Source organism: Cervus canadensis, chromosome X, assembly GCF_019320065.1.
Source record: "Cervus canadensis isolate Bull #8, Minnesota chromosome X, ASM1932006v1, whole genome shotgun sequence".
NCBI lineage: Eukaryota > Metazoa > Chordata > Mammalia > Artiodactyla > Cervidae > Cervus > Cervus canadensis.
The window spans coordinates 50,112,890-50,136,848 of record NC_057419.1 but is presented as its reverse complement, the minus strand read 5'-3'; the positions used below and the strand labels follow the sequence as shown (position 1 = coordinate 50,136,848).

The 23,959-nt window shown below is 44.2% G+C and overlaps 2 protein-coding genes across 3 annotated transcripts in view; one reads left to right on the top strand and one right to left on the bottom strand.

Moving 5' to 3' along the window:
- Positions 1 to 23,959, top strand: part of SYN1 (synapsin I) — a 51,846-nt gene that overhangs the window by 20,208 nt on the left and 7,679 nt on the right. The gene's annotated exons all lie outside the window — the stretch shown is intronic.
- On the bottom strand, positions 17,553 to 21,279 carry TIMP1 (TIMP metallopeptidase inhibitor 1). Its single transcript, XM_043458128.1, has 6 exons — positions 21,075 to 21,279; positions 20,039 to 20,167; positions 19,224 to 19,303; positions 18,915 to 19,041; positions 18,524 to 18,648; positions 17,553 to 17,826 (listed from the first exon to the last, which is right to left on the bottom strand). Exons 1-6 carry the CDS (start codon positions 21,208 to 21,210, stop codon positions 17,656 to 17,658), a joined length of 768 nt encoding a protein of 255 aa, XP_043314063.1. The 5' UTR covers positions 21,211 to 21,279; the 3' UTR covers positions 17,553 to 17,655.

Sequence of the window (23,959 nt, the reverse complement as noted above, 5' to 3'; positions counted from 1 at the left end):
TGTTCATCATTATTATTATCTTATATTCACTGAAAAACTATGGTTAAGAACATGGACCCTGATGTCAGAATTTCTGTGTTGTAATCCTAGCTCCACAACTTACTAACTTCTGAACATAAGAAACATTAGTCAAATGCTCTGTGCCTCAGTCTTCCCATCTGTAAAATGTGGGTAATAATAGTTTCTGCCTCATAGAATTAATGTGAGAATCAAATTATTTAACAAACATAAAGTGGTTAGAACAGTGCATTTGGCATATATACTAACTGCTACCTAAGTGTTGATGAACACTTGTTTGTTGTCCCTTCTGAATATGAAGTGTTTTTATCATGGAAGGATGTCGAACTCTGTCAAATGTTTTTTCTGTGTTTATTGATATGATATGGCTCTTGGCCTTTATTCTATGAATATGGTGTATTACATTAATTCATTTTTATCTGAATTAAGCCACACTTGCATTCCTGGATCAGATCCCACTTGATCTGGCATATAATCCTTTTTATATGCTGTGGGATTCAGTTTGTTAGTATTTTGTTGAAAATGATGCTGTCAGTAATCATAAGGGCCATTGATCTGTAGTTTTTTGTTTTGTTTTTTTTTTGATCTGTAGTTTTCTTACGATGTCTTTGTCTGGTTTTGGTATTAGGCTTATAATAACCTCATACAATGAAATAGACAGTGTTCCCTCATCTTCTATTTTTAGGAAGAGTTAATGAAAGATTGGTACTAATTTTATTTTAAATTTTTGGTATACTTCACCAGTGAAGAAGGTTTTTTTTTTCATTTTCTAATTCAATCTCTTCATTTATTGTAGGTCTATTCAGATTTTTCATTTCTTCTTGAGTTAGTATCGGAAGTTTGTGTCTTTCTAGGAATTTGTCTATTTCAGCTAGGTTTTCTAGTTTATTAGCATAGAATTGTTCATAGTATTCACTTATAATCCTTTTTATTTCCGTAAGGTTAGTAATTATGTCTCTTTCATTCCTAATTTTAGTAGCTAGTTTTCTCTTTTTTAAAATCTTAGTCTAAAGGTTTGTCTATTTTGTTGATCTTTTCAGAGAATCAATTTTGGTTTCACCAATTTTCTCTATTTTTTTCTTCTATTTTCAACTTCATTTATTTCCACCCTAATCTTTATTTCTTCTCTTCTTCTGCTTGCTCTGGTGTTTGTTTTTGTTTTTGTCTAATTTCTTAGGAAGATTATTGGCTATTGATTTGATATTTTTCTTCTTTTTATTTTTTTTCTTCTTTTTAAAAATAGAAGTTTACAACTATGAATTTCCCTATAAGCAATTTTTGTGCGTTGTCTTCATTTTCTTTCATCTCAAAGTATCTTCTAATTTTCATGATGACTTCTTTGACCCATTGTTTTTTTGAGAGTATGTTGCTTACTTTCCACATATTTATGAATTTCCCAAATTTCTTTCTGTTATTTGTTTCTAATTTCATTCAGTTGTAGTCAGAGAACATATTTTGTATGGTTCAGTCCTTTTACATTATTGAAATTTGTTTTGTGGCTTAACATATAGCTTGTCTTAGAGAATGTTCTATGTACACTTGAGAAGAATATGTATGCCACTGTTGTAGGATGGAGTGTTCTATAGACGTCTGTTAGGTCTGGTTGGTTTATAATGCTGTTCTGGTCTTCTCTTTCCTTGTTTATCCTCTGTCTAGTTGTTTTACGCATTATTTAATGTGAGGTATTAAAATCTCCAGCAATTATTGCTGAATTGTCCATTTCTCCCTTTCAGTTCTGTCTGGTTTTTTGTTTCAATATGACTCTGTTGTTAGATGCATATATGTTTATAATTGTTAAATCTTGATAGATTGACTCTTTTATCAATATAAAATGTCCTTTTTAATCTCTAGTAACAATTTTTGTTCTAAAGTCTATTTTATCTGATGTTAGTATAGCCATGCCAGTCCTCTTTTGGTTACTGTTTGTATGGTAAATCTTTTTCCACTCATTTACTTTCAACTTATTTGAAAGTGTAGTTCAACTTGTTTCTAAAGTGTATCTCCTGTAGATAGCATATATTGGGTCATGTTTTTCATCTGTTTTGCCTATCTCTGCCCTTTAATTGGAGTGTTTAATTAATTTACATTTAATGTAATTACCAATAAGGTAAAATTTATGTTTATAATTTTGCTATTTGTTTTCTATATTTCTTGTGCCTTTTTTTGTTCCTGTATTTCTCTGTTAATGCATACCTTCGTGTTAAATAGATATTTTCCAGTGTGCCATTATAATTCTCTTGATATTTCTTTTCCATATTTTTTAAAAAATATTTTCTTTGTAGTTTCCCTGGGGATTACAATTAACATTTTAATTTATACCACTCTCATTTTAATTAAAGCCAGTTTAATTTCAATAGTATTAAAAAAAAAATTGCCTCTTTATAGCTTTATTCACTCACTCTTGTGCTATTGTTGTGCTATTGTTGTCATACAAATTACATCTTTACACATCATATGCCCATGAATATAGACTTATGAATTATTGCTTGATGCAGTTGTGTTTTAAATCAGATAGGTGGGGGAAAGTGTCAGAAACAAAAAAAAAGACATGACAGTATGCATTCATACTGTTACAGGTGCTCATTTCTTCACGTTTTTACAACTTTGCTTAGCCTTCACTTCCTGCCTCTGCAGAGCCTCAGGGTCAGCCAGAGATCCTATTCATGCACACAGCCTTATACATATTTATGGCTTTTTAGATTCCTAGGAATATGTCAGAACTTTTCAAAGACTCCTATGGATGTCTTATTCCTCAGATTTTTCTGTTAAGTCTTTTGGTCAGCTTGTTGTTTGTCTTAACTGCAATTGTTGCCTCGAGCAGCTGCTATGTTAAATAATTGCTGCTGATTATTTTTGAAAAGCATCCCTCCAAAAAACTCCTCACATCAGGTGAAATAGACAAGTCTTGTGTGTGAAGTTTTCTAGGGAAGTCCCAGACAGGTCAAATAAAGGTAGTTCTTTGGGAATGGGGCTTTGGAGGACTCCAACCCTGTTCTGCTTCTTCCATTGGCTGCTAGCCTGCTAGTTTTCATCAGAATTGCAAGGCTGTTGATTTTCAAATCTGTTGGGGAGGTGGAAAGAAGAGAATAAGAACAGAAAAAGTTCAAATGTCACAAAACTTAACTGTTCTTAGTGAGATTCAGCCTTTTTCTTGAATAAATACTTCTTGAATTATTGTAAACCTATGCTCAATTTTCAGAGTTCTGACAAAGTTCATTGTGACCACTTTTGCCAGTATTCTCATTGCTTTTACAGAGAAGACATTTATAGGCATTTACTCTGGCACTTCTGCTGACTTCTCCTCCAGGTATATCTTGTTCTTTCCCTGCCCTAGGATAATGGTATTTCAAAGTCAGGATCTGGGAGCTAGATCGTTGCTACTGGAACATCCTTGCTTCTAGATTGTCTCATTGTGCAGAGCTAGGAAATATATTTTTGTTGCTGTTTAGCTGCTCAATTGTGTCCAACTCTTTGTGACCCCATGGACTGTAGTCTACCAGGTTCCTCTGTCCATGGGATTTTCCTGGCAAGATTATTAGAGTGGTTTATGACATATATACATATGAAATTTTATATATGCACATGTATAAAATCATATGTAGTGTGCTCATACTGATACTTTTTTTTGCCATGCCACACAGCTTGTGGGATCTTAGTTCCCCAACCAGAGACCGAGCTCAGACCCCCAACAGTGAAAGTGCCAAGTCCTAACCACTGTACCACCAGGGAATTCCACTGATACTTTAAATTCTAATCCAACACAATATAAGGTTCCTTCTAGCCTTTCCCCATTCCATATTTATATTTCTCCTCTCTAACATTGAGAGCCCTAGCTTCCAACATCATCAACATATTTACTCATTTGCTCAATCCTACAATACACAGAAAATATTTTTAGAATTTCAACATCCTTACCACTGTGAAAAACAACCACAGTAAGGTATAACTTGAGATTTGTTTGCCCTTTTTATGTCTTTAGATGAGAATATACAAAGTACTATATTCAAATGCTACATGGTTTAGTTCATTTTGTCATTCAAAACAGTTGTGTTACTCATTTTATTTCAAATATAGTTTGTTTCCCTTTATATTAAATTTTGGGTTTTTTACTATCTATGCTGACTTAATTTTATGTATTTAAATGTAATATGTTAGCATGATTCCAAAAGTCAAAATATAAAAAGGCATTCCCAGATAAAAATTTAAACCTACAGGAAATGGATAATTTTCTAGGGGAACACAGTTTAACGAAATTTACCCCGTTTGAGCTTAACACACCAATTTCCATAGAAGTAATGAAGAAAGTTACTAAGAAACTACCTCCTAAAAAAGCATCAGGCCCAAGTGATTTCAAAGGGGAATTCTACCAAACTGTTAGAGACCAGTTAATCCCAATGCCACATAAATTATTCCAAAGAACATAAAATGAAGAGAAATTTCCACATTACTTTTCTAAAGCAGTTATAACTTTGACAACAGAAAAAAGAAATGCACAGGCAATTTTCAGTCATGAATATCAATGCAAAAATCCTAAAGAAAATATTAGAAAACAAATCCAAAACTATATTAAGAAAATAATATAATATAACTGTGTAGTAAGTTCCCCCCTTGGAATGAAAGAATGGTTTGTTATAGATAATACACTGGGCTGGCCAAAAAGATCATTTGGGTTTTTCTGTACCATCTTACGGAAAACCCAGAATGAACTTTTTGGCCAACCCAATATAATGCAATGTATTAATTGATCTGAGGAGAAAGTTATATGATCACTTCCATAGGTATTTTTGAAGCCTTTAACAGAGTTTAGCACCCATTCTGATAGAATCATTCAAAAATAGAAATCACCTCATGCCTTCTTAACATGATCAAATTTGTATACCTCAATCCAAAAGTTACTGTCAACTTAATAGGACAACATTGAAAGCATTTCCATTAAGGTGAGGAACAAAGCAAGGTGCCCACTCTTTCCACTCCTTTTCAATACTGTGTTTAGAGGTATTGTTGTTCAGTCACTCAGTCATGTCCAACTCTTTGCGACCTCATGGACTGGACTCCAGAATGCCAGGCTTCCCTGTCCTTCACCATCTCCTGGAACTTGCTGAAATTCATATCCATGGAGTCAATGATACCATCCAACCATCTCATCCTCTGTCGTCCCCATCTCCTCCTGCCTTCAATCTTTCCCAGCATCAGGGTCTTTACTAATGAGTGGGCTCTTCGCATCAAGTAGCCAAAGTATTGGAGCTTTAGCTTCAGCATCAGTCCTTCCAATGAATATTCAGGATTGATATCCATTAGAATTGACTGGTTTGATCTCTTTGTAGTCCAAGGGACTCTCAAGAGTCTTCTCCAGCACCACAGTTCGAAAGCATCAATTCTTTGGCACTCAACCTTCTTTATGGTTCAACTCTCACATCCATACATGACTACTGGAAAAACCATTGCTTTGACTATATGGACCTTTGTCAGTAAACTAATGGCTCTGCTTTTTAATATGCTGTCTAGGTTGGTCATAGCTATTCTTCCAAGGAGCAAGCGTCTTTTAATTTCATGGCTACAGTCACCATCTACAGTGATTTTGGAGCTCAAGAAAATAAAGTCTGTCACTGTTTCCATTATTTCCCTATCTATTTGCCATGAAGTGATGGGACCAGATGCCATGATCTTTGTTTTCTGAATATTGAGTTTTAATCCAGCTTTTTCACTCTCCTCTTTCACCTTCATCAAGAGGCTCTTTAGTTCCTCTTCGCTTTCTGCCATAAAGGTGGTGTCATCTGCATATCTGAGATTATTGATATTTCCCCTGGCAATCTTGACTCCAGCTTGTGTTTCATCCAGCCTGGCATTTCACATGATGTACTCTGCATATAAGTTAAATAAGCAGGGTGACAATATACAGCTTTGACATACTCTTTTCCCAATTTGGAACCAATCCATTGTTCCATGTCTGGTTCTGACTGTTGCTTCTTGTCTTGCATAGAGGTTTCTCAGGAGGCAGTTAAGGTGGTCTGATATCCCCATCACTTTAAGAATTTTCCACAGTTTGTTGTGATCCACACAGTCAAAGGCTTTAGTGTAGTCAATGAAGCAGAAGTAGATGTTTCTCTGGAACTCTTGCTTTTTCTGTGATCCAACAGATGTTGGCAATTTGATCTCTGGTTCTTCTGCCTTTCCTAAATCCAGCTTGAACATCTGGAATTTCTTGGCTTACATACTGTTGAAGCCTAGCTTGGAGAATTTTGAGCATTGCTTTGCTAGCGTGTGAAATTAGTACCATTGTGCAGTAGTTTGAACATTCTTTGGGATTGGAATGAAAACTGACCTTTTCCAGTCCTGTGGCCACTGCTGAGTTTTCCAAATTTGCTGGCATATTGAGTGCAGCACTTTAACAGCATCATCTTTAAGGATTTGAAATAGGTCAGTTGGAATCCCATCACCTCCCCTAGCTTTGTTTGTAGTAATGCTTTCTATGGCCCGCTTGACTTCACTTTCCAGGATGTCTGGCTCTAGGTGAGTGATCACACCATCATGGTTATCTGGGTCATGAAGATCTTTTTTGTATAGTTTTTCTGTGTATTCTTGCCACCTCTTCTTAATATCTTCTGCTTCAGTTAGGTCCATACCATTTCAGTCCTTTATTGTGCCCATCTTCCCAGGAAATGTTCCCTTGGTATCTCTAATTTTCTTTAAGAGATCTCTCATCTTTCCCATTCTATTCTTTTCCTCTATTTCTTTGCATTGATCACTTAGGAAGGCTTTCTTATCTCTCCTTCCTATTCTTTGGAACTCTCCATTCAGATGGGTATATCTTTCCTTTTCTCCTTTGCCTTTAGCTTCTCTTCTTTTCTCAGCTATTTGTAAGGCCTCCTCAGACAACCATTTTGCCTTTTTGCATTTAGAGGTATTAGACCAATGCAATTAGACTAGGAAAACAATTACAGATGTAAAAATGGGTAAAGGGGATGTAAAAATATCTCTATTTATAGATTGCATGATAGTATACCTAGAAATTCCCCAGAGATTCAATAACAAATTCAAACAATAATAGTAACAGCAGAATATAAAATCAGGATACATAAGTCAGTAGTTTCCATATATACAACTAACCAGACAGAAGAGAAAACCCCATTTAAGGTAACAACAAAAAAGATAAAATGCTTCAGAATAAGTTTAACAAGAGATGTGCAAACTCATATGAGGAAAAATTTAAAACACTCCTGAAAGACTCAAAGGTAGACTTACACAAATGGGAGGGAAGGCATTCCTTATTTGTGGATAGGATAAATTAAGATCATAAAGATATCAGTTTCCCTTCTTAGGTTTCTATTTTTAAATTATAAATATAATATGATCTCCCCAGATAACCTAATAAGCCGTTATCTGGAGCTGGATAAGTTGATTGTAAAGTTCATATGAAAAAGCAAACATGCAAGAATAACCAGGAAAATCCTGAAAAAGAGGTTTGAGGGAGGACTAGCCTTTCCAGTCTACAAGGAGTTTAATGCTTTTGCAAGCAAACATTTTATGAAGCTTTTCTAATTTAAAAATATGACACACATGGATAGACAGACTAACAGACTAAAGGAAGAAAAATTCAAAGTCCAGATTTAGACCCATGTACAATGGAGATTTAGTAGATGATACAAGTAGCAAGCTTTGTTTTTGACATTTAAATTCTTCATCCATCTTAAACTGATTTCCTTTCTCTTTTTAGCATTCTTACAAACATCTTTATTACATTTCTTTAACACTTCTCTACGTGCATTACAGAATGGCTGTTGCATCCATTCACTTACATAATGCTGTTCTCAATATAGCAATCCTAGCAGTCTTCCAAACATATTTATTACATGTGTTCTTTAAAATTTATTTTCAAATACAGTATGAGATAGGTAGGGACCCAGTTTCATCTTTTCCTTTATAGATAACCCTTTTTTTCCCACTGATCTGGTATGCCACCTCCATCATATCCTAAATTCCTATGTATGTATGGGCAAGTTCAGGACTCTGTTCTAGTCCACTGGTCACTTTCTTTATACCTGTTCCAATTCAGTGCTATCTTAATAGCTATATTTTCTCATTAATTCCTGATAGTACCTCCGGGCTGTTTTGTAGCTATTCAAAGGCTATTTTTGTCAGGGACAGAAAGAACGGGCCTTCAGAGGAAGACAGTTAATGGTGGGTAATGGTGGCAGGTGATGGCAGAAGCATTAGACTTTTTGCCAGCCAGCTTGCCTCCCCTATTTCCTCTTTTGTCCTCACCAACACTGTACAACATGGAGGGGTAAAAGGTAGCCCTGGATTTGTGGGAGCAGCCTTGCCCAACCCCATACTTGGAAGCTGAGATGGCAGACACATCAGGACTCTGGCCCCACTACCCTATCTACTCCTATCCAGTTGGCAGACCACCAGGAATCCTCTAGTATGCTCAGCTCAGTGCGTCTAAATATTTGCCAGTCAAGTGTGGGGTACAGTTTGACTTCACTTCACCCCAACTTCCCTAGCCTGGTGATCTACTTGCATCGACTTGGTTATGTAGACCTAGAGGGTGGGTTGCTATGGGAATAGGGACTTCTCTTTCCTTGCTACCTGCACTCCAGGTGATTTATGGCTCAGCAAATGTTTGTAGAGGGTTCATGATGTGACAGGCATAGACCAACCCCAAGGTCTCTCTGGATCCAGTCCCTTCTCTGGGCCCAGGATTCATGGTCCCTGTGCTATAAGGAAAGAGAGGGTGAGAATCAACAGGGTAAGTGACTTTGGGATTGTGTGAAAGAGAGAGTGCAGGAGTGAGGGAGCAATTGAAGGAAAAAGCATGGAAGATATATTAAGAGGGTGGGGCACTTCATTTATTCCCTTTCTTTTAACTTTTTTTTAAATTGAAGTATAAGTTATTTACAGTATTGTATTAGTTATAGGTGTACAGCATAGTGATTCACAATTTTTCTTGATTATATTCCATTTATAGTAATAATAAAATATGGCTATATTCTCTGTGCTGCACAGTATATCCTTGTAGTTTACGGGGTTTTCTTTTGAGGGGCCAATTTCATTGAAGTGTAACAAGTTCAGAAAAGGGAACATATCATAAGTGAATTTTCACTGAATTTTCACACAGTGAACATAGTCCTCTCTTCTGCATCCAGATCAAGAAACAGAACGTGAACCAGGTAGATCCCCAGCACAGTTAGAAGCTGGGAGTCTTTTGGAGGCTTGAGGAGGTGGTGATGGGAGGTTGAAGGGCTTAGATTGGTTTATGATGTTGAAGAAGGTGAAGCATCCCCAGCCCACGGTGGCTGAGTAGAAGTCTGGGTCCAAGGCCAGAGGCTATTGTACATGAAGATTCAATAGCAGATATCAGGTCACCAAGGAAGACAGCAAAGTTTATGCCTTCATATTCTTGCACTCAGGGTTCCTCCACAGGGATTGTGCAAAGTTGATACTCAGGTATGTGCCTTTGCAGGGGTGGCAGGGAGGCACCTGGGGGTGACTGGGCAGAACACTGCTCCATGTGCTTCTCTACATAGCTTCTGCTTTTGGAAGAGAATGGCCACAAGGATGAAGGATGGGCCCGGAAGCCAGGGACCTCTGAAAGGAAATAGCAAACAGCAGTGAAACAAGGAGGAGTGTGGATCAGGAAGGAAGGAAGAGAGTGAGGAGAAGGTGGAGGAGTGAAAAAAAGGATAGAACATGGAGAAGGAGCAGGGGATCAGGAGAGGAAGAAGGGACCAGCAAACAAGAGCAAGGAACAGAAAGAACAGGGAAGAGCTGGATCTGTGTCTGCAGGCATTTTGTGGCTCAGTCGCCAAGTCATGTCTGACTCTCTGTGACCTCATGGACTGCAGCACCCCAGGCTTCCCTGCCCCTCACTGTTTCCCAGAGTTTGCCCAAGTTCATGTCCACTTAATTGGTGATGCCATCCAACCATCTCATCCTCTATCACCCTCTTCTCCTTCTGCCTTCAATCTTTCTCAGCATCAGTCTTTTCTAATGAGTTAGCTCTTCCCATCAGGTGGCCAAAGTATTGGAGCTTCATCTTCAGTATCAGTCCTTCCAATGAATATTCAGGGTTAATTTCCTTTAAGATTGACTGGTTTGATGTCCTTGTTGTCCCAGGGACTCTCAAGAGTCTTCTCCAGCACCACAGTTCAAAAGTATCAATTATTTTATGCTCTGCCTTCTTTATGTACAGTGCTCTCACATCTGTACATGACTACTGGAAAAACCATAGCCTTGACTATACATACCTTTGTCGGCAAAGTAATGTCTTTGCTTTTTAACATATTGTCTAAGTTTGTCATGACTTTCCTGCCAAGAAGCAATCTTCTAATTTCATGACTGCAGTCACCATCCACGGTGATTTTAGAGCCCAAGAAGAGGAAATCTGTCACTGCTTCCACCTTTTCCCCTTCTATTTGCCATGAAGTGATGGGACCCAATGCCATGATCTTAGTTTTTTTAATATTGAGTTTTAAGCTGGCTTTTTCACTCTCCTCCTTCACCCTCGTCAAGAGGTTCTTTAGTCCCTCTTCGCTTTCTGCCATTAGAGTGGTATCATCTGCATATCTGAGGTTGTTGATATTTGTCACAGAATCTTTTTTTTTGTCCCAGAATCTTGATTCTAGCTTGTAACTCATCCAACTCAACACTTCTAATGATGTACTCTGCATATGAGTTAAATAAACAGTGTGACAATAAACAGTCTTATTGTACCCCTTTCCCAATCCTGCACCAATCAGTTATTCCATACGAGGTTCTTAACTGTTGCTTCTTGACCTGCATACAGGTTTCTCAGGAGACAGGTAAGATGGTCTGGTATTCCCATCTCTTTAAGAGTTTTCCACAGATTGTTATGATCCACACAGCCAAAGGCTTTAGCGTAGTCAATGAAACAGAGGTAGATGTTTTTTCTGGAATCCCCTTGCTTTCTCTGTGATCCACCGAATGTTGGCAATTTGATCTCTGGTTACTCTGCCTTTCCTAAACCCAGCTTAAGCATCTGGAAGTTTTCAGTTCACATAATGCTGAAGCCTAGCTTGAAGGATTTTGAGCATAACCTTACTAGCATGGAGATGAGTACAATTGTCCGGTGGTTTAAACATTCTTTAGTACTGCCCTTCTTGGGAATTTGGATGAGGATTGACCTTTTCCAGTCCTGTGGCCACTGCTGAGTTTTCCAAATTTGCTGACATATTGAGTGCAGCACTTTAATAGCATAACCTTTTAGAATTTTAAATAGCTCTGCTGGAATTCCTGCAGGCATACCTGTAGATAATCAGGACCCCTCCCTGATATATACTCCTCCCTGAGCCCCTTTCAAGACTACACAAGTCAGTGCACATTCTCATCCATCAAAGAGCCTAAAGGGGGTGAATGCTATTCCCGATGGTCAGTAAAGTGTGACCAGATGTCCCTTGGCTGGGACAGATTGTGATCCCCAAGTGCTCAGTCCCAAAGATCCAGAACACTATGGGTTGGGGACAGAATTTGCTGTGGATGGCTGAAATCAGGAGCAAAACATGCTGGGATTAGGAGTACTTGGTGGAAAATGCTCCAGGGAGGGGACACTTTGTTCTAGGGCTGGGACAGAGAGAGGCCTGAAGATGAGGTATCCATGCAGGGTAGGGACATGCAGGCTGGCCTGAGATAAGGAATTCCTAGAAGAAAACTTCTCCCCAGGGATGTCACCACCGCTGTGGTGTGTAGATAGATAGATATAACCACATTGCTCTTTATATTTGAGTACTTTCATGACCAGAAACGTTGATTCTGGGTTTTTTAGAACATTGATTGTCTGTGAGGAGGGGAAAGGGGAGAGGGACCCTGGGATTGAAGAATACTTAATGGCTGAGGGGCTGGGTCTTAGTATCACATCCTAGTTTTGGGGCCTCAAAGAGCCACCCTATTCCCTCAGCCAGAGCAAGGTCAGGGGCTTGTATTTTGGTGAGGAGATGGATATGGGGAAGGAGGTGGGCAGGGTACCTTGATGTTTTGAACTCATAATGCTTCATGGTCTCAGTAAGAAGACCCAGGAATTAAGCCACAGGGATTAACGGTGGGAGAAATGTGTCAAGGGATCCCTTGGGTTTCAAACATTAAAGATTTTCCCTGTCCCAAGACTCTTGGGGGAAAAAAAAAAGTTTGCAGAGCAACTGCCGTTTAGGTTCAACCACCTCACAGGGCTTTATCCACTCTTCTGGAACCTCACTGTGAGTCCCTGCATTAGAGGCCTTCCTGAGGTCTGCCCAGACTTACCCACATCTGAGTTACAATAAATAGTGTGGGGGTGTGGTTGGTAGCACCTGAGGGCCAGCCTGAGGCTGGTCAGGGACAGAGCCAGGAACAAAGGGGGGACCAGAAGGAAGCTGGGACTCATGGCAGGGACCTGGAGACACAGTGAGGGTGAGCGGAGTTGAAGCATGAGCTTTTCCTGGCCCAGCTCACTCTCAATCAGGAGAGGATTCAGGGAACATTTAATTAATACTACTGCTTTCCAGGGGCCTGGAGTCAGAGGAGGCCCTCGTGATGTGATGGAGGGAAAGGACACTGAGACTTGCCCTCTGGTACCAGTGGCCCCACCTCCACCCATCAGAGCTGTAACTCTTCACAAAGGTTCAGCAGGAGGCCCAGGCTCAGTGGTGGATAAATAGTTAACGACAAAGAGGTGCAGCCTGGGTGTTCCTGCCCACATGAACTCTCTATTTTGCTTTTTTAAGAGCTCATATCCTCAGCCTTTTATTGCAGTGGGGACTGGTATTTGGGGAGTGTCTGGGGTTCTAACAACTTCTTATGCAGACTTTCAGCTAAGCTCTTTTTTCAAGCTCCACCTTCACCTCTACATCCAGAGAGAATGTGTGCCCTAATCATTTCCTTTGGTGGGTGCTCTATGGTATAACTGGGGTTGGTCCTCAGATTTCATCACTACTGGCATAGGAGGTGTCCCAGGCTAGACAATGAGACTTAAGTGTCAGTCAGTATTGATGAAAAGGAAGAATTGTTCTACCTCTTCATCTGTCATTGGGAGTATGGAGAGATGTTTCAACATATAGGGTAATATATTGAGAGCTGTTCCAGCAGGGAGATTTTCCAACTAGAGATATCTAAGGATGGGGAAATGTGTCAGTGGGGAAGGGTGGCCAATCAGTAGGGGCTATATGGATGGATGAGGTTTTATGAATGGAAAGAGTTTAGCAATGAGGTAGATATCAATGGTGGGTATTTCTGAATGGTTCTGAATGGTAAGATTTGACAATGAGAGCATTTTGATAGGCATGCCTGAATGGGGAGATATGCCAATAGAATGTACTCTTGGGAAGATTTGTTGATAGAGGTTGTGAATGAGAATTATGTCATAGAAAGGTATTCATGAATAGAGAGATGTGTCAACTGAGTGGTCATAGGATATATGCCAACGGATTGGGTAATCATCAAGAGAGATATTTGTTACTAGAGTCCATCAGTTGATGATAGATTGCTCCTGGGTATTTGTGAATGGGGAGATTTGTCAGTGGGAGGTCATCAATGGAGATAAGTCAATCAGATGTTTATGAATAAAGAAGGTAGCTCAACAGAGGTATTTGTTACTGGGATATTTGTGGAAAAGGGAATTTGTGCAGTGAAGAGAGGGAACATTTCAAAGGAAAGATATGCCAAGGGCTTAGAGATTTGTCACCTGTTTAGAGATTTATAAATGTGATGATTTGTCCACAGTGAGGACTTTATAGTGGGGAACGTTATCACTGAGGGGAGGACTTGTCCTCAGAAGTCTTTGAAAATGTCAGTATTTTTAAGTGGGGTGATTTGCACACTGGGAAGCAGTGTAAAAGTCTCATATAATAAGAAAAAATAACACATGAGCATATTAAATATTTGTTACATCTCTGGAGAAGGTTATCAGGATGATGAGTTAAACTAAGATTTCTAGGGTGCATTCAATTATTACTACTGATATTATACATTATTTTTAATATTGTACATTATCATTCCCGACATTAAACATGATTTTCAATATTGTAAATAATCATTAGTGATACAGATGATCACTATTAAATGTTAAATTACATTTATCATACTACTCCTAATTAATACTTACAAGTGCTATGTACCTAGCACGGTTCCAGGCACTTTACACGTAAAGTTACATGCCTATGAGTTAGGCATTCATTTTATACCAATCTTACAGAGGTGGAAACTGAGGTATAAAGAGGTAATGTAATTTCACCAAGGTAACAGAGCTAGTACATGGAACGGCAGGATTTGAATGCAAATGACCTGGCTTGAGTGTTTAGGTTCTTAATCACTACACTACACTACCGGTCTAGAAATTTAAATTACTGTAACATTATACAGGAAGTCATTGTTATTAAGAGTTTCATGTGTTTTGACACCCCCAAAATACCCAGTGGGTGAATGCACCCATTAATCATCCTCCAATGCTAGCACAGACTTCAGAAGGATTCTGGGTAGGGACTGCAAGGCCCATCTTTCAGGGAGATGCTGGGAAAGGTTGAGGGCAGAAGGAGAAGAGGGCATCAGAGGATGAGATGGTTGGATGATATCACCAATGCAATGGACATGAACTTGGGCAAACTTCCGGAGATGGTGAGGAACAGATGCTGCAGTCCATGGGGTTGCAAAGAGTCGGACACAACTGGGCGATTGAACAACAACAACTGAGGCTTGGGTGAGAAGGGCCAGCCCCCAGGCTACCCATGGTGCTGGACCCCATGCTGCACACCTCACAGGACTGCCACCCCCCACTTGCTTCTTCTCAGCCATCAGAGTCTCTTCCAATCAGAGATTCACACACAGACATGTGGAATGCTAGGGGTGAAGGGCAACTCAGTTTACTCACTTTAGTGGATTTTCTTTTTTGGCTGCAGCGCAGCATGTGGGTTCTTAGTTCCCCAACCAGAGATTGAACCTGTGGGCCCCTGCATGGGGAATGTGGAGTCTTAACCACTGGACCACCAGAGAAGTCCTTTAGTTGATTTTCTAGAAGAGTGATGAAATGTGTAATGACCCCAGGACTACACGTATCTTGCCTGGAGCTCCTGCTGGGGTCTGGGGAAGGTGATCTTGTATGCTAAGCCTCTGTGAAAAGGGCTTCAGTAGGGTCTGGTGGTTATCCCATGAAGTACTGAGTCCTGATCCAGGGCACTACCTGTAGGTGGGCAGGTTGGCAGGAGAACCATTTCCACAATAGGCTCCATCCTTCTACTGCCACTTTCTATTTCACCTTCCTCCCAGGGGTAAAATAATAGAGAGCTCAAGACACTTCCCAGGTGTGTCTCGGTAAAGAATCTGCCTGCCAATGCAGGAGATGTGGGTTTGATCCCTGGGTCGGGAAGATCCTGGGAGAAGGACATGGCTACCCACTGCAGTATTCTTGCCTGGATAATCCTATGGACAGAGGAGCCTGGCAGGCGGTAGTCCATGGGGTTGCGAAGAGTTGGACACGACTGAAAACACATGCACACATGCAGAGAACAGGTCCTGGGGTCAGGAAACAGTGTAAGAGTGCAGGGAGCTGGTACTAGGGTTTGATGAACTGTCAGAAGCTGCCAGACTCTTGCAGGCAGCTGAGCCAATAGAGACAAAGCCACCAGAGCCCAGGTCCTTTCTTTGTACCCATCAGCAGAGGCTGCCATTTGCCCCTTTTGGTGGACAGGGTTCAATCCTCCCAGGGCATAACCAACATGTAAATATTAAGACACAGATTGTTGCTGGACATATCTGCACAGGTACCCATTGGGTGCTCAAAATCCACCCATCCCTGGGACATACCTTGAGCCCTGGCAGAACCTTCCAGGAGTACAAAAGGACATGGACCAAAAGGATCCATACTTGGACCAAGGGGTCCATACATGGACCAAGGGGGCCATACTTGATGACCCAGAATGTCCTGAAGGAGACCTGGGTTCTTACTGGTAGCACCAGTAGGTAGTCTGATAGGAGGGAATTTGGAAGTCTTTTCCTTCGACAAAGTAAAAGTGTTAGTTTTGCAACCCCATGGACTATACAGCCTGTCAGGGTCCTCTGTCCATGGGATTCTACAGGCAAGAATACTGGAGTGGATTGCCATTTCCTCCTCCAGGGGATCTTCACGACTCAGGGACTGAACCTGGGTCTCCTGCATTGCAGGCAGATTCTTTACCACTGAGCCACCTGGGAAGCCCTTCCTTCAACAAAGTTCTATGTAAAGCAGATTCCAGTCAACAGAACATTTGAGTGTTCTACTGAATGTCTGCGCTAGTCTGAAAGCCCAGTTCCCAGGGGCCTCACTTCAGTTGGATCTTTGGAGTATAAGGGGCAAGTTCTAGGGACTGGGAAGGGCCCAGAAGGGCCTGGGTCGAGCTGTGTGAGCAAGAAGTCATGAGGAAGGGAGTGTTTGGAAGGTCTCTCACTCAGGTTTTTGGGAGGAAGATGAACCAGAAAGGTGAGGCTTGAGTCTAGAGGCCTAAGTTTTGGTGAATGGACAGCTGTGTAGGGGAAGGTGGAGGTGGAGGTGGGCTGATGCACCTGGTTGGTCCTGATTTTGAACCCTAGCTGCACTTCACTGCTTCAGTTGATCAAAAGAGTGAGGGGAGCAGAAGTAAAGGGGAGGGCAGAAGGGCAGAACTTGGGGTTTTTCAGATCACACATTCTCCCCTTCCCTCCTTGTCCCCAAATGAACACTTCCAAGGAATCTCCCATAGGCCGTGGGTGGGGGGCCAGGGATGCCCTTTCTTCCAGAGTCCCTGGCTGGGCTATGTTGATGGGGGAGACCTCTGGGCCTACTGGAAGTCTCCCTGTTCACTCAAGTCAGACTCACAGTACAAAACCTAAGGTTGCAACAGTGACACCCACAGGTTTGGATGGGGTAAAACGTCCTCTCTGGATGACATCAGGACAGCGCCTGAAACTAGGAGAGCTGTTTACAAATGATTGACAGGGCATTTGTCAATGAGCTGGTCCACTGGAGGGATTTGTGAATAGGGGAATTTGCCAGTGAGGTCACCATTTGGTATGCATGCATGCGTGCCAAGTCACTTCAGTCATGCCCAACTCCATGACCCTATGGACTGTAGCCCGCCAGGCTCCTCTGTCCATGGGATTCTCCAGCAAGAATACTGGAGTGGGTTGCCATTTCCTCTTCCAGGGGATCTTCCCGACCCAGGGATGGAACCTGCGTCTCTTACATCTCCTGCATTAGCAGGCAGGTTCTCTACCACTAGCACCACCTGGGAAGCCCCCGCCATGTGGCAGCAGTAGGATAATTTCTGAACTAGAAAGCTCAATGCAGTAGGAACTACAAATTAGTCTGATAGAGAGATGATCCAGTAAGTCATGGTTGGTAAAGCAGGTTACATGACAGCAGTGCTAATGCCAATGTAGAGAATAATACCAATACCAATAATACCAATACCTCAAACTGTATATAAATATAAAAAGCACTGGACACCCCTCACTCCCTCAGCATTGGTCCCAGGGTACCCCCACCAGGTCATCAAGTGACATGGGTTTGCTCCCAGACACTACACAAGGAGACTGCCTGCTGGGTGGTAGTTCTTTATTTCATCCTCTTAAAGAAAGAAAGGTGGGAATGGAAACAGGGGTGAACACTGTGCAGGCTTCAGCTTCTGCTGGGGGCAGGATTCAGGCCATCCGGGGCCGCAAGGACTGCCAGGTGCACATCCCTGGCTCCCGGGGCAGGCAGGCCAGGTGGCGGCTCTGGAAGCCCTTGTCAGAGCCTGTGAGCAACTGGTCCGTCCACAAGCAATGAGTGTCGCTCAGCAGTTTGCAGGGGATGGATGAGCAGGGAAACACCTGGAGGAGGGGAGGGAGGAACAGCTCTGAGGGCTTCTCCTCCTGCCCCTACTGCCCCTCCAGAGAACTTTCCACTCCTCAGCTGTTAACATAGAGCTGCTAGGGAGACCTGGTGTCACCCCACATGGGTACAGACTCAAAAACAGTCCCTCCCATTGTGGGGAACAGTCATTGGGCTTGGTGAGATGACAGCAATCCATGTGAAGGATCAGTTTCCTGGAATGGTGGTGGGGGAGCAGTCAGGCAGGTCACCTGGGGGGTACCCGTCCCATTGGACGGGGAATAGCTGGCAGTAGCAGGGAACAACTGGCAGGCAGGCAACTTAAGCCTAAGAAAGAGACATGGGGCTCAGAAACAGTTACTGGGGTCAGAGGACTTCCAGGGCCATCAGGGAGCAATCCTGGAACCCTCAGAGTGGCAGAGCAGTCACAGGGGGAGTGACAGGGACAGAAAGCAGGCAGATAGTCTAGGGAACTGTGAATCCCCAGGTATCAGACACAAGGTAAAGGAACAAGCAGAATGCCTGGAGGAACAGTCTCAGATTTGAGAGAACAGCAAGAGAGATCAGGAATATCCCTAGGGTTTGGGGAGCAGCCATGGGGACAAGGAATAGCTAGAGGGAGCAAGAAACAAGCCATGGTTTGGGGACAAGCCAAAGGCCTGCTCTCCAGGAGGTGGGCAGGCTCCAGGCACTCACTGTGCATTCCTCACAACCAGCAGCATAGGTCTTGGTGAATCCCCGGCGCTGAGCAGAACTCATACTGTTCCAGGGAGCCACAAAACTGCAGGCGGTGATGTGCAGGTGCCCATTTGACAATTGTCCTGTGGCCGGGGTGGGGTGGGGGGGAGGGGTGGTCAACAGGCAGCTTCTGATTGGCTGAGCCAGGGACAGAGTGGCACCAGATTGGTGTCCCAGGACTACCAACACCCGCTGGGCAAAGCCCCAGCCTTCTGATAGGCTGAAATTTGGGGCATTCCTCATTTCAACGGGGACCATTCTTTTAGAGCCTCCCTTCCCTTGCACTTGCACAGTTGCCAGGCAGCAGCGGAGGGTTGGCGTGGCACAGGGCGATAGGGTGGGACCTTACCAGCTATGAGAAACTCCTCACTGCGGTTCTGGGACCTGTGGAAGTATCCACAGACGCTCTCCATGGCGGGGGTGTAGATGAACCGGATGTCAGGGGCATCCCTCAAGGCACTGAACCCTTTGAACATCTGTCAGTGGATGAGGGGAAGAGTCTTTTACTGACACAGTCCTCCCACTCCACATTCTTCCCTGAAGTCAGATAGCATCCTGAGATCACAGCTAACTTTCCCGCCAAACCGGTGGCCAGAGGCTTTTATTCTGATGAGGACGAAGATGTTAGGAACTGCTGGGGCAAGAACTGAAGGGTTACCTTAGTCATCTTGATCTCATAACGCTGGTATAAGGCAGTCTCGTTGACTTCTGCTGTCCCCACGAACTTGGCCCTGATGACTGCAAAAGAAGAGGGGAAATAAAAACAAGTCAAAGGGACTGCAAGGGGTCAATACAAATAATCACAATAATACTAGCAAAGCACATACTTAAATAGGGATTGCTGGATGCCAGACAGCACCCTAGAGATTTATACATTTGTTAATTGTTTCATCTGTATGTTGAATGCCTATTCTTGGCCAAGCACTGCTTCAAGCTTTTTTCCTATATTCATCCTGTTCGTTCACACAACAAATATTTTAGAGCATCTGCTCAGTGCCAGGCACTGTTCTGGGTGTCAGGGACACAGCAGGGAACAAAACACAGAAATCTCTCCCTTTGTGGAGCTCACAGTCTAGCTAGGAGAAGAGCAACTAAACACACGCGAAATAAGTATATGGGAAGTTAGAAGGTAGTAAGTATGATAGGGAACTTCAGAGCTGGGTGAGGGGGATCAGGGGTTCAAGTTTTGAATAGGGTGGTCAGGGAAGGTCATCCTGAAAAGGTGACATTTAAGGCAGCCACTTATGTGGATACCTGGGGGGATGGGTATACCAGGCAGAAGCAGCAGCCAGTACCAGGGCTCTGAGGTTGGTCTGGGCCTTGAGTAATCAAGAAAGTGTGAGGATGCAGAGCAGCTAAAGCAGAGTCAGTGTGCTGAGTGGAATTGTTCTAGAGGTAGGCACCCTCGTGCACCCCACTGGACTGAGAGGGAAACCAAAGCCAGGAGTGTGTGGGCGAGGTAGGCACACTCACCGACTTCGGAGTTGCAGAAGGCCGTCTGTGGGTGGGGTGGGACGCAGGTACAGGCTCGGCTGGGGGCCGTGAGCCACAGCAGCAACAGGATGCCAGAGGCCATGGGTGCAAAGGGGGCCATGGTGCGTTCTGTAGGGGGTGGGGAGGAGGGTTCAGAGGGCCCCCAGCCCAGCTGATCCACGTACCTGGGAAGGCTTCCCACTCCACTCTACACCACACCCCTACACACACAAACACACACACACACACACACACACACACACACACACACACGGAATTTTTAAGGGGCTTGGGGATTTGAGAACCCTGGAGAGTTTAGGGGGATAGGGAGTGAGGAGAGTTTAGGAGTCGTGGAGTTTGAGCAGTTTAAACTTTGAGCACTAGGTAAGTGGGCGAGTTATGGGGCTGCAGTGTTTAGGGGGCTGGGGGAGTTGGAGAATTTCAGGGTGTTAAAGTGGTGAGAAGGTTGAAGAGTTGGGGTTGAAGAATTTGGGGTTGGGGAGCTGGAGGAGTTTGCGGGGAGGTTGGGAGTTTGGGGGTTGTGCATATTGAGTGGTAGAGGAGGTGGGGCAGTTGAAAGAAGTTGAGGAATTTGGAGGAGCCTGGGGATTTAAGGAGTTGACAGAGTTTGAGGGCTTAAGGGGGTGGGGTGCCTGAGGAATTAGGGTGCAGAGAAAGCTCTGAGTTTAGGGAGTTGGGAATTTGGGAGGCTGGGGATTGTGGGGGCTGAGGGAGCTTCGGGGTTAGGGTTGCTGGGGGACAAAGAGGGAATTTAGGGGAGTTGGCAGCTTGGGAGGCAGCTGTGGCTTTAGGGGCTCGTGGCTTCGGGGAGCTGGGGATGGATGTCAGGGGTTCAAAGGAGTTGGGAGTGTTGGGATTGAAAAAGCGATTCCAGTCCCCCTCCCCCGCCCCCACCCTTTTCCCCTGCTCCAGCCCAGGGTCCTGGTACCCGCAGGCCGGGCTGAGCAGCCGAGTATCAGGCAGGAAAGCTCCAGCCCAGTTCCAGGCCCCGCGGGCCGCCCAAGCCCCTGCCTACCTCTGGTGTAGCCTCTCTGGGCGCTGGGTCCGCGGCGATGGCGGCAGGGCCGGAGCCGCGGAGGATAAATATCCACGCGAGGGCGGGGTAGCAGCAGCGGTAGGAAACCACAGGCCTCCAGGCTTCCTGGATGCATTACTCATCCGCCCACCATCCGTGGAGGCCAAGGGGCGGTCCCTGGGCTGCCGAAAAGGCCGTGCATCCTTCTCCTCTCCCTCCCCCAGAGCCTCGCCCTGACCACCCCCCTCCCCCGTCTCCACGTCAGGCACCATCCCTCCAGGCGGTCTCAGCGGAGGGTTACAGGCAGGATTCCGCCCAATGCAATTCCCTAAAGTCTCTAACTGATCACCCACATCTCCCCCAACCCCTCATGGGTGAAGCCCAAATGGTTCCTTCCTTCAATAAACACTTTGGTGTGCACCTACCGTGGGAGGAGGCAGAGAGCAAACAAATAGAAACAGTGGAGGGAGATAGGGCGGGTGAATGGAGGAAGGATACAGTGGGGAAACTGAGGCACAGAGCAGTTAAATGATTTATTCAAGCTCACAGTTAATAAGTGGCAGAAATGGGATTTGAACTCAGGTCGTAGAGCCAAAGCCTGGGTCTTAACCCCTCTCAGAAAAAAAACAAAAACAAAAACAGGCAAACAATCAGCATTTATATAGCACCAGCTCACTTCATGGAGAAGGAAATGGCAACCGACTCCAATATTCTTGCCTGGAGAATCCCATGGACAGAGGAGCCTGGCAGGCTACAGTCCATGGGGCCACAAAGAATCAGACACAACTGAGCAACTAACACAACCACTTCAAGCTCATGGTAAGCCTCTGAGATGGTTATTGATGTTATTCCTATTTCCCAGAGGAGGCACAGAGGAACTGAAGAACTTTCCCAGGACCACAGGGCATGGCTGGGATTTGAACCTAGGCTAACTGGTGCCAGGATCTTAACCTAGGCTGGGCACAGTTCTGGCAAGCAGGGAAGCTGCCAGTGAATGAATGAGCATTGGGGTGGGGGGAGCTGAAAGGTGGTGAAAGAGGCCAGTGAGTCAGTAGAAAACAAATCCCCTCCCATCCTGCCCTCCCCCTTCCTCACCAACCTTCCCATGCCCCTGGTGGGGGGTGGGGTGAGACAATCTGTCCACCGGCTTCCACATGCTGCCTGGATCTTCCCTGGGGTCCTGGGAAAGGGCTCTGAGGGCCAATTAACATCCTTGGTTAGTTCAGGGAGGACAGGCCAATAATAATGATGATAATGGTAGTGATGATAGCAGCCTCTTCCGGAGCACTTACTATATACTGTGCCCTGAAGCCTTCGTGTAATTCTGTCATCAGATCTCTGTTACCTCCTTGCTAATTAAGCTTGATTAACTCAGCAAGGTTAGCACAACCATCACCATCACCAATACCACCACAACAGAAACTACTGCCAGCACTACGGAGTTCTTACTATTACTACACATCAAACACTGCTCTGAAAATCTTTGTAACTACTCTGTCATCAATCCCGATTACCTCCTTGTCAATTAATATTGACTAACCTAGGGATGTTAAAACCAATAATAATAATAGTGCTCGACACTTTTTGAGGATGGAGGTTTCCTGTGTGCCAGATACTAAAGCCAGCACAGGCTTTAGCATGCCAGTGCTAAATGTTTTGTCTGAAATAGTTGTTGCATTCCTCACAAAATCTGTGAGTTAGAGACTGTTCATGTTCTCATTATCCTGATGAGGAAACAGACAAAGGGGTCGAGTGATCTGCCCAGGAATGAGAGTGAAGAAATGACTCTCTGGGTTGGGGCGGGGGTGGTGGTTGGGGGGGGTACTAGATAAGGGGGAAGAGACATAAACCAGGAATTTGGAGAAGCTGATTGTGAAAGTGGGGAGTGAGAGTGAATGAGAGGGGGGCTGAGTAAGTCGGTGGTGGGGCAAAGGGAGAAGTGAGGGCAGGGAAAGTCCTGCTGCAGCCCCTTGCTGACCCTGCTTCTGACGCCAGCTCTGTGAGTCTGAAACCTGAGTCAGCACAGAGTTTTGCCCACTGTCTACACATGAGGGGTTGTGTGGATGCGGGTTGTTGTACAGATCTCGAAACTGGTGGGGTTTCCTGGAGGGGTAGTCCAGCTGGTGTGGCCACCTGGTGAGGTGGGTGTGGGGGGCGTGGGGTTCAGTTGGGTGTGCAGACACCTGATAGTCCTCCCACACACCGAGTGCTTGGGCCTGATTGTGCCCTATGTACAGATCAGGAAACTGAGGCCTGGAGGGGGTTAAGTGACCTGCTTGGGCTTAAACATGGCCTTAGGAAGAGGAGAGGCCAAGATTCAAACCTAGGGCTGGCTCGGGGATCCCAGTGTTCAGAGATCCTTACAGGCACAGCATGTGTGGGCACACACACATATACACACAGTGTTGTGTTCAGGCTCCGGTTCAGAGAAAACAAAAGGTGGCTTATAAAAGGGGCCTAAAGACTGCAGGGAAGAGTGTGCACGTGCGCTTACACACAGCATCCTGTTGTGTCTCTGCCTCTGAGGGTTATGTGTGTGGCTTTAGGTGGTGTGTGCTCCTCTGTGTGGTGTGTAGTATGTGTGTGGTGTGTGTGCGGTGTGTACCTGAATGTTTTGGATAGCCTACTACTCCTGGATTTGTATCTGCCTCTGTAAGGCAGGTCTGGGTTGCGCATGGAATTAAGGGTGTGCTGTCACCTCTGTAAGCTGGGTGTGCGCCTGTGTTACATCACCTGCCATTTCTGCCTGGTTTGCCTGGAACGCTATCTAAAGCATCCCGGCAACAAGGTAACGACTTGGTGCTTCTCAGCACCCCATCGTAACACCACTCATTTGGGAAATGAGGAAGGTGGGGGGTGGTGGAGGGAGGGTGAGGCCTGAAGGT

Excerpts from the sequence above, each read along its gene's own strand:
- TIMP1 (XM_043458128.1), bottom strand. The coding sequence starts at position 21,210 with ATGCATCCAGGAAGCCTGGAGGCCTGTGGTTTCCTACCGCTGCTGCTA. Across the intron at positions 18,649-18,914 it reads TGAGGAGTTTCTCATAGCTG|GACAATTGTCAAATGGGCAC; the intron begins GTAAGGTCCCAC and ends CCCCGGCCACAG. Across the intron at positions 17,827-18,523 it reads CTGGTTGTGAGGAATGCACA|GTGTTTCCCTGCTCATCCAT; the intron begins GTGAGTGCCTGG and ends CCCCTCCTCCAG.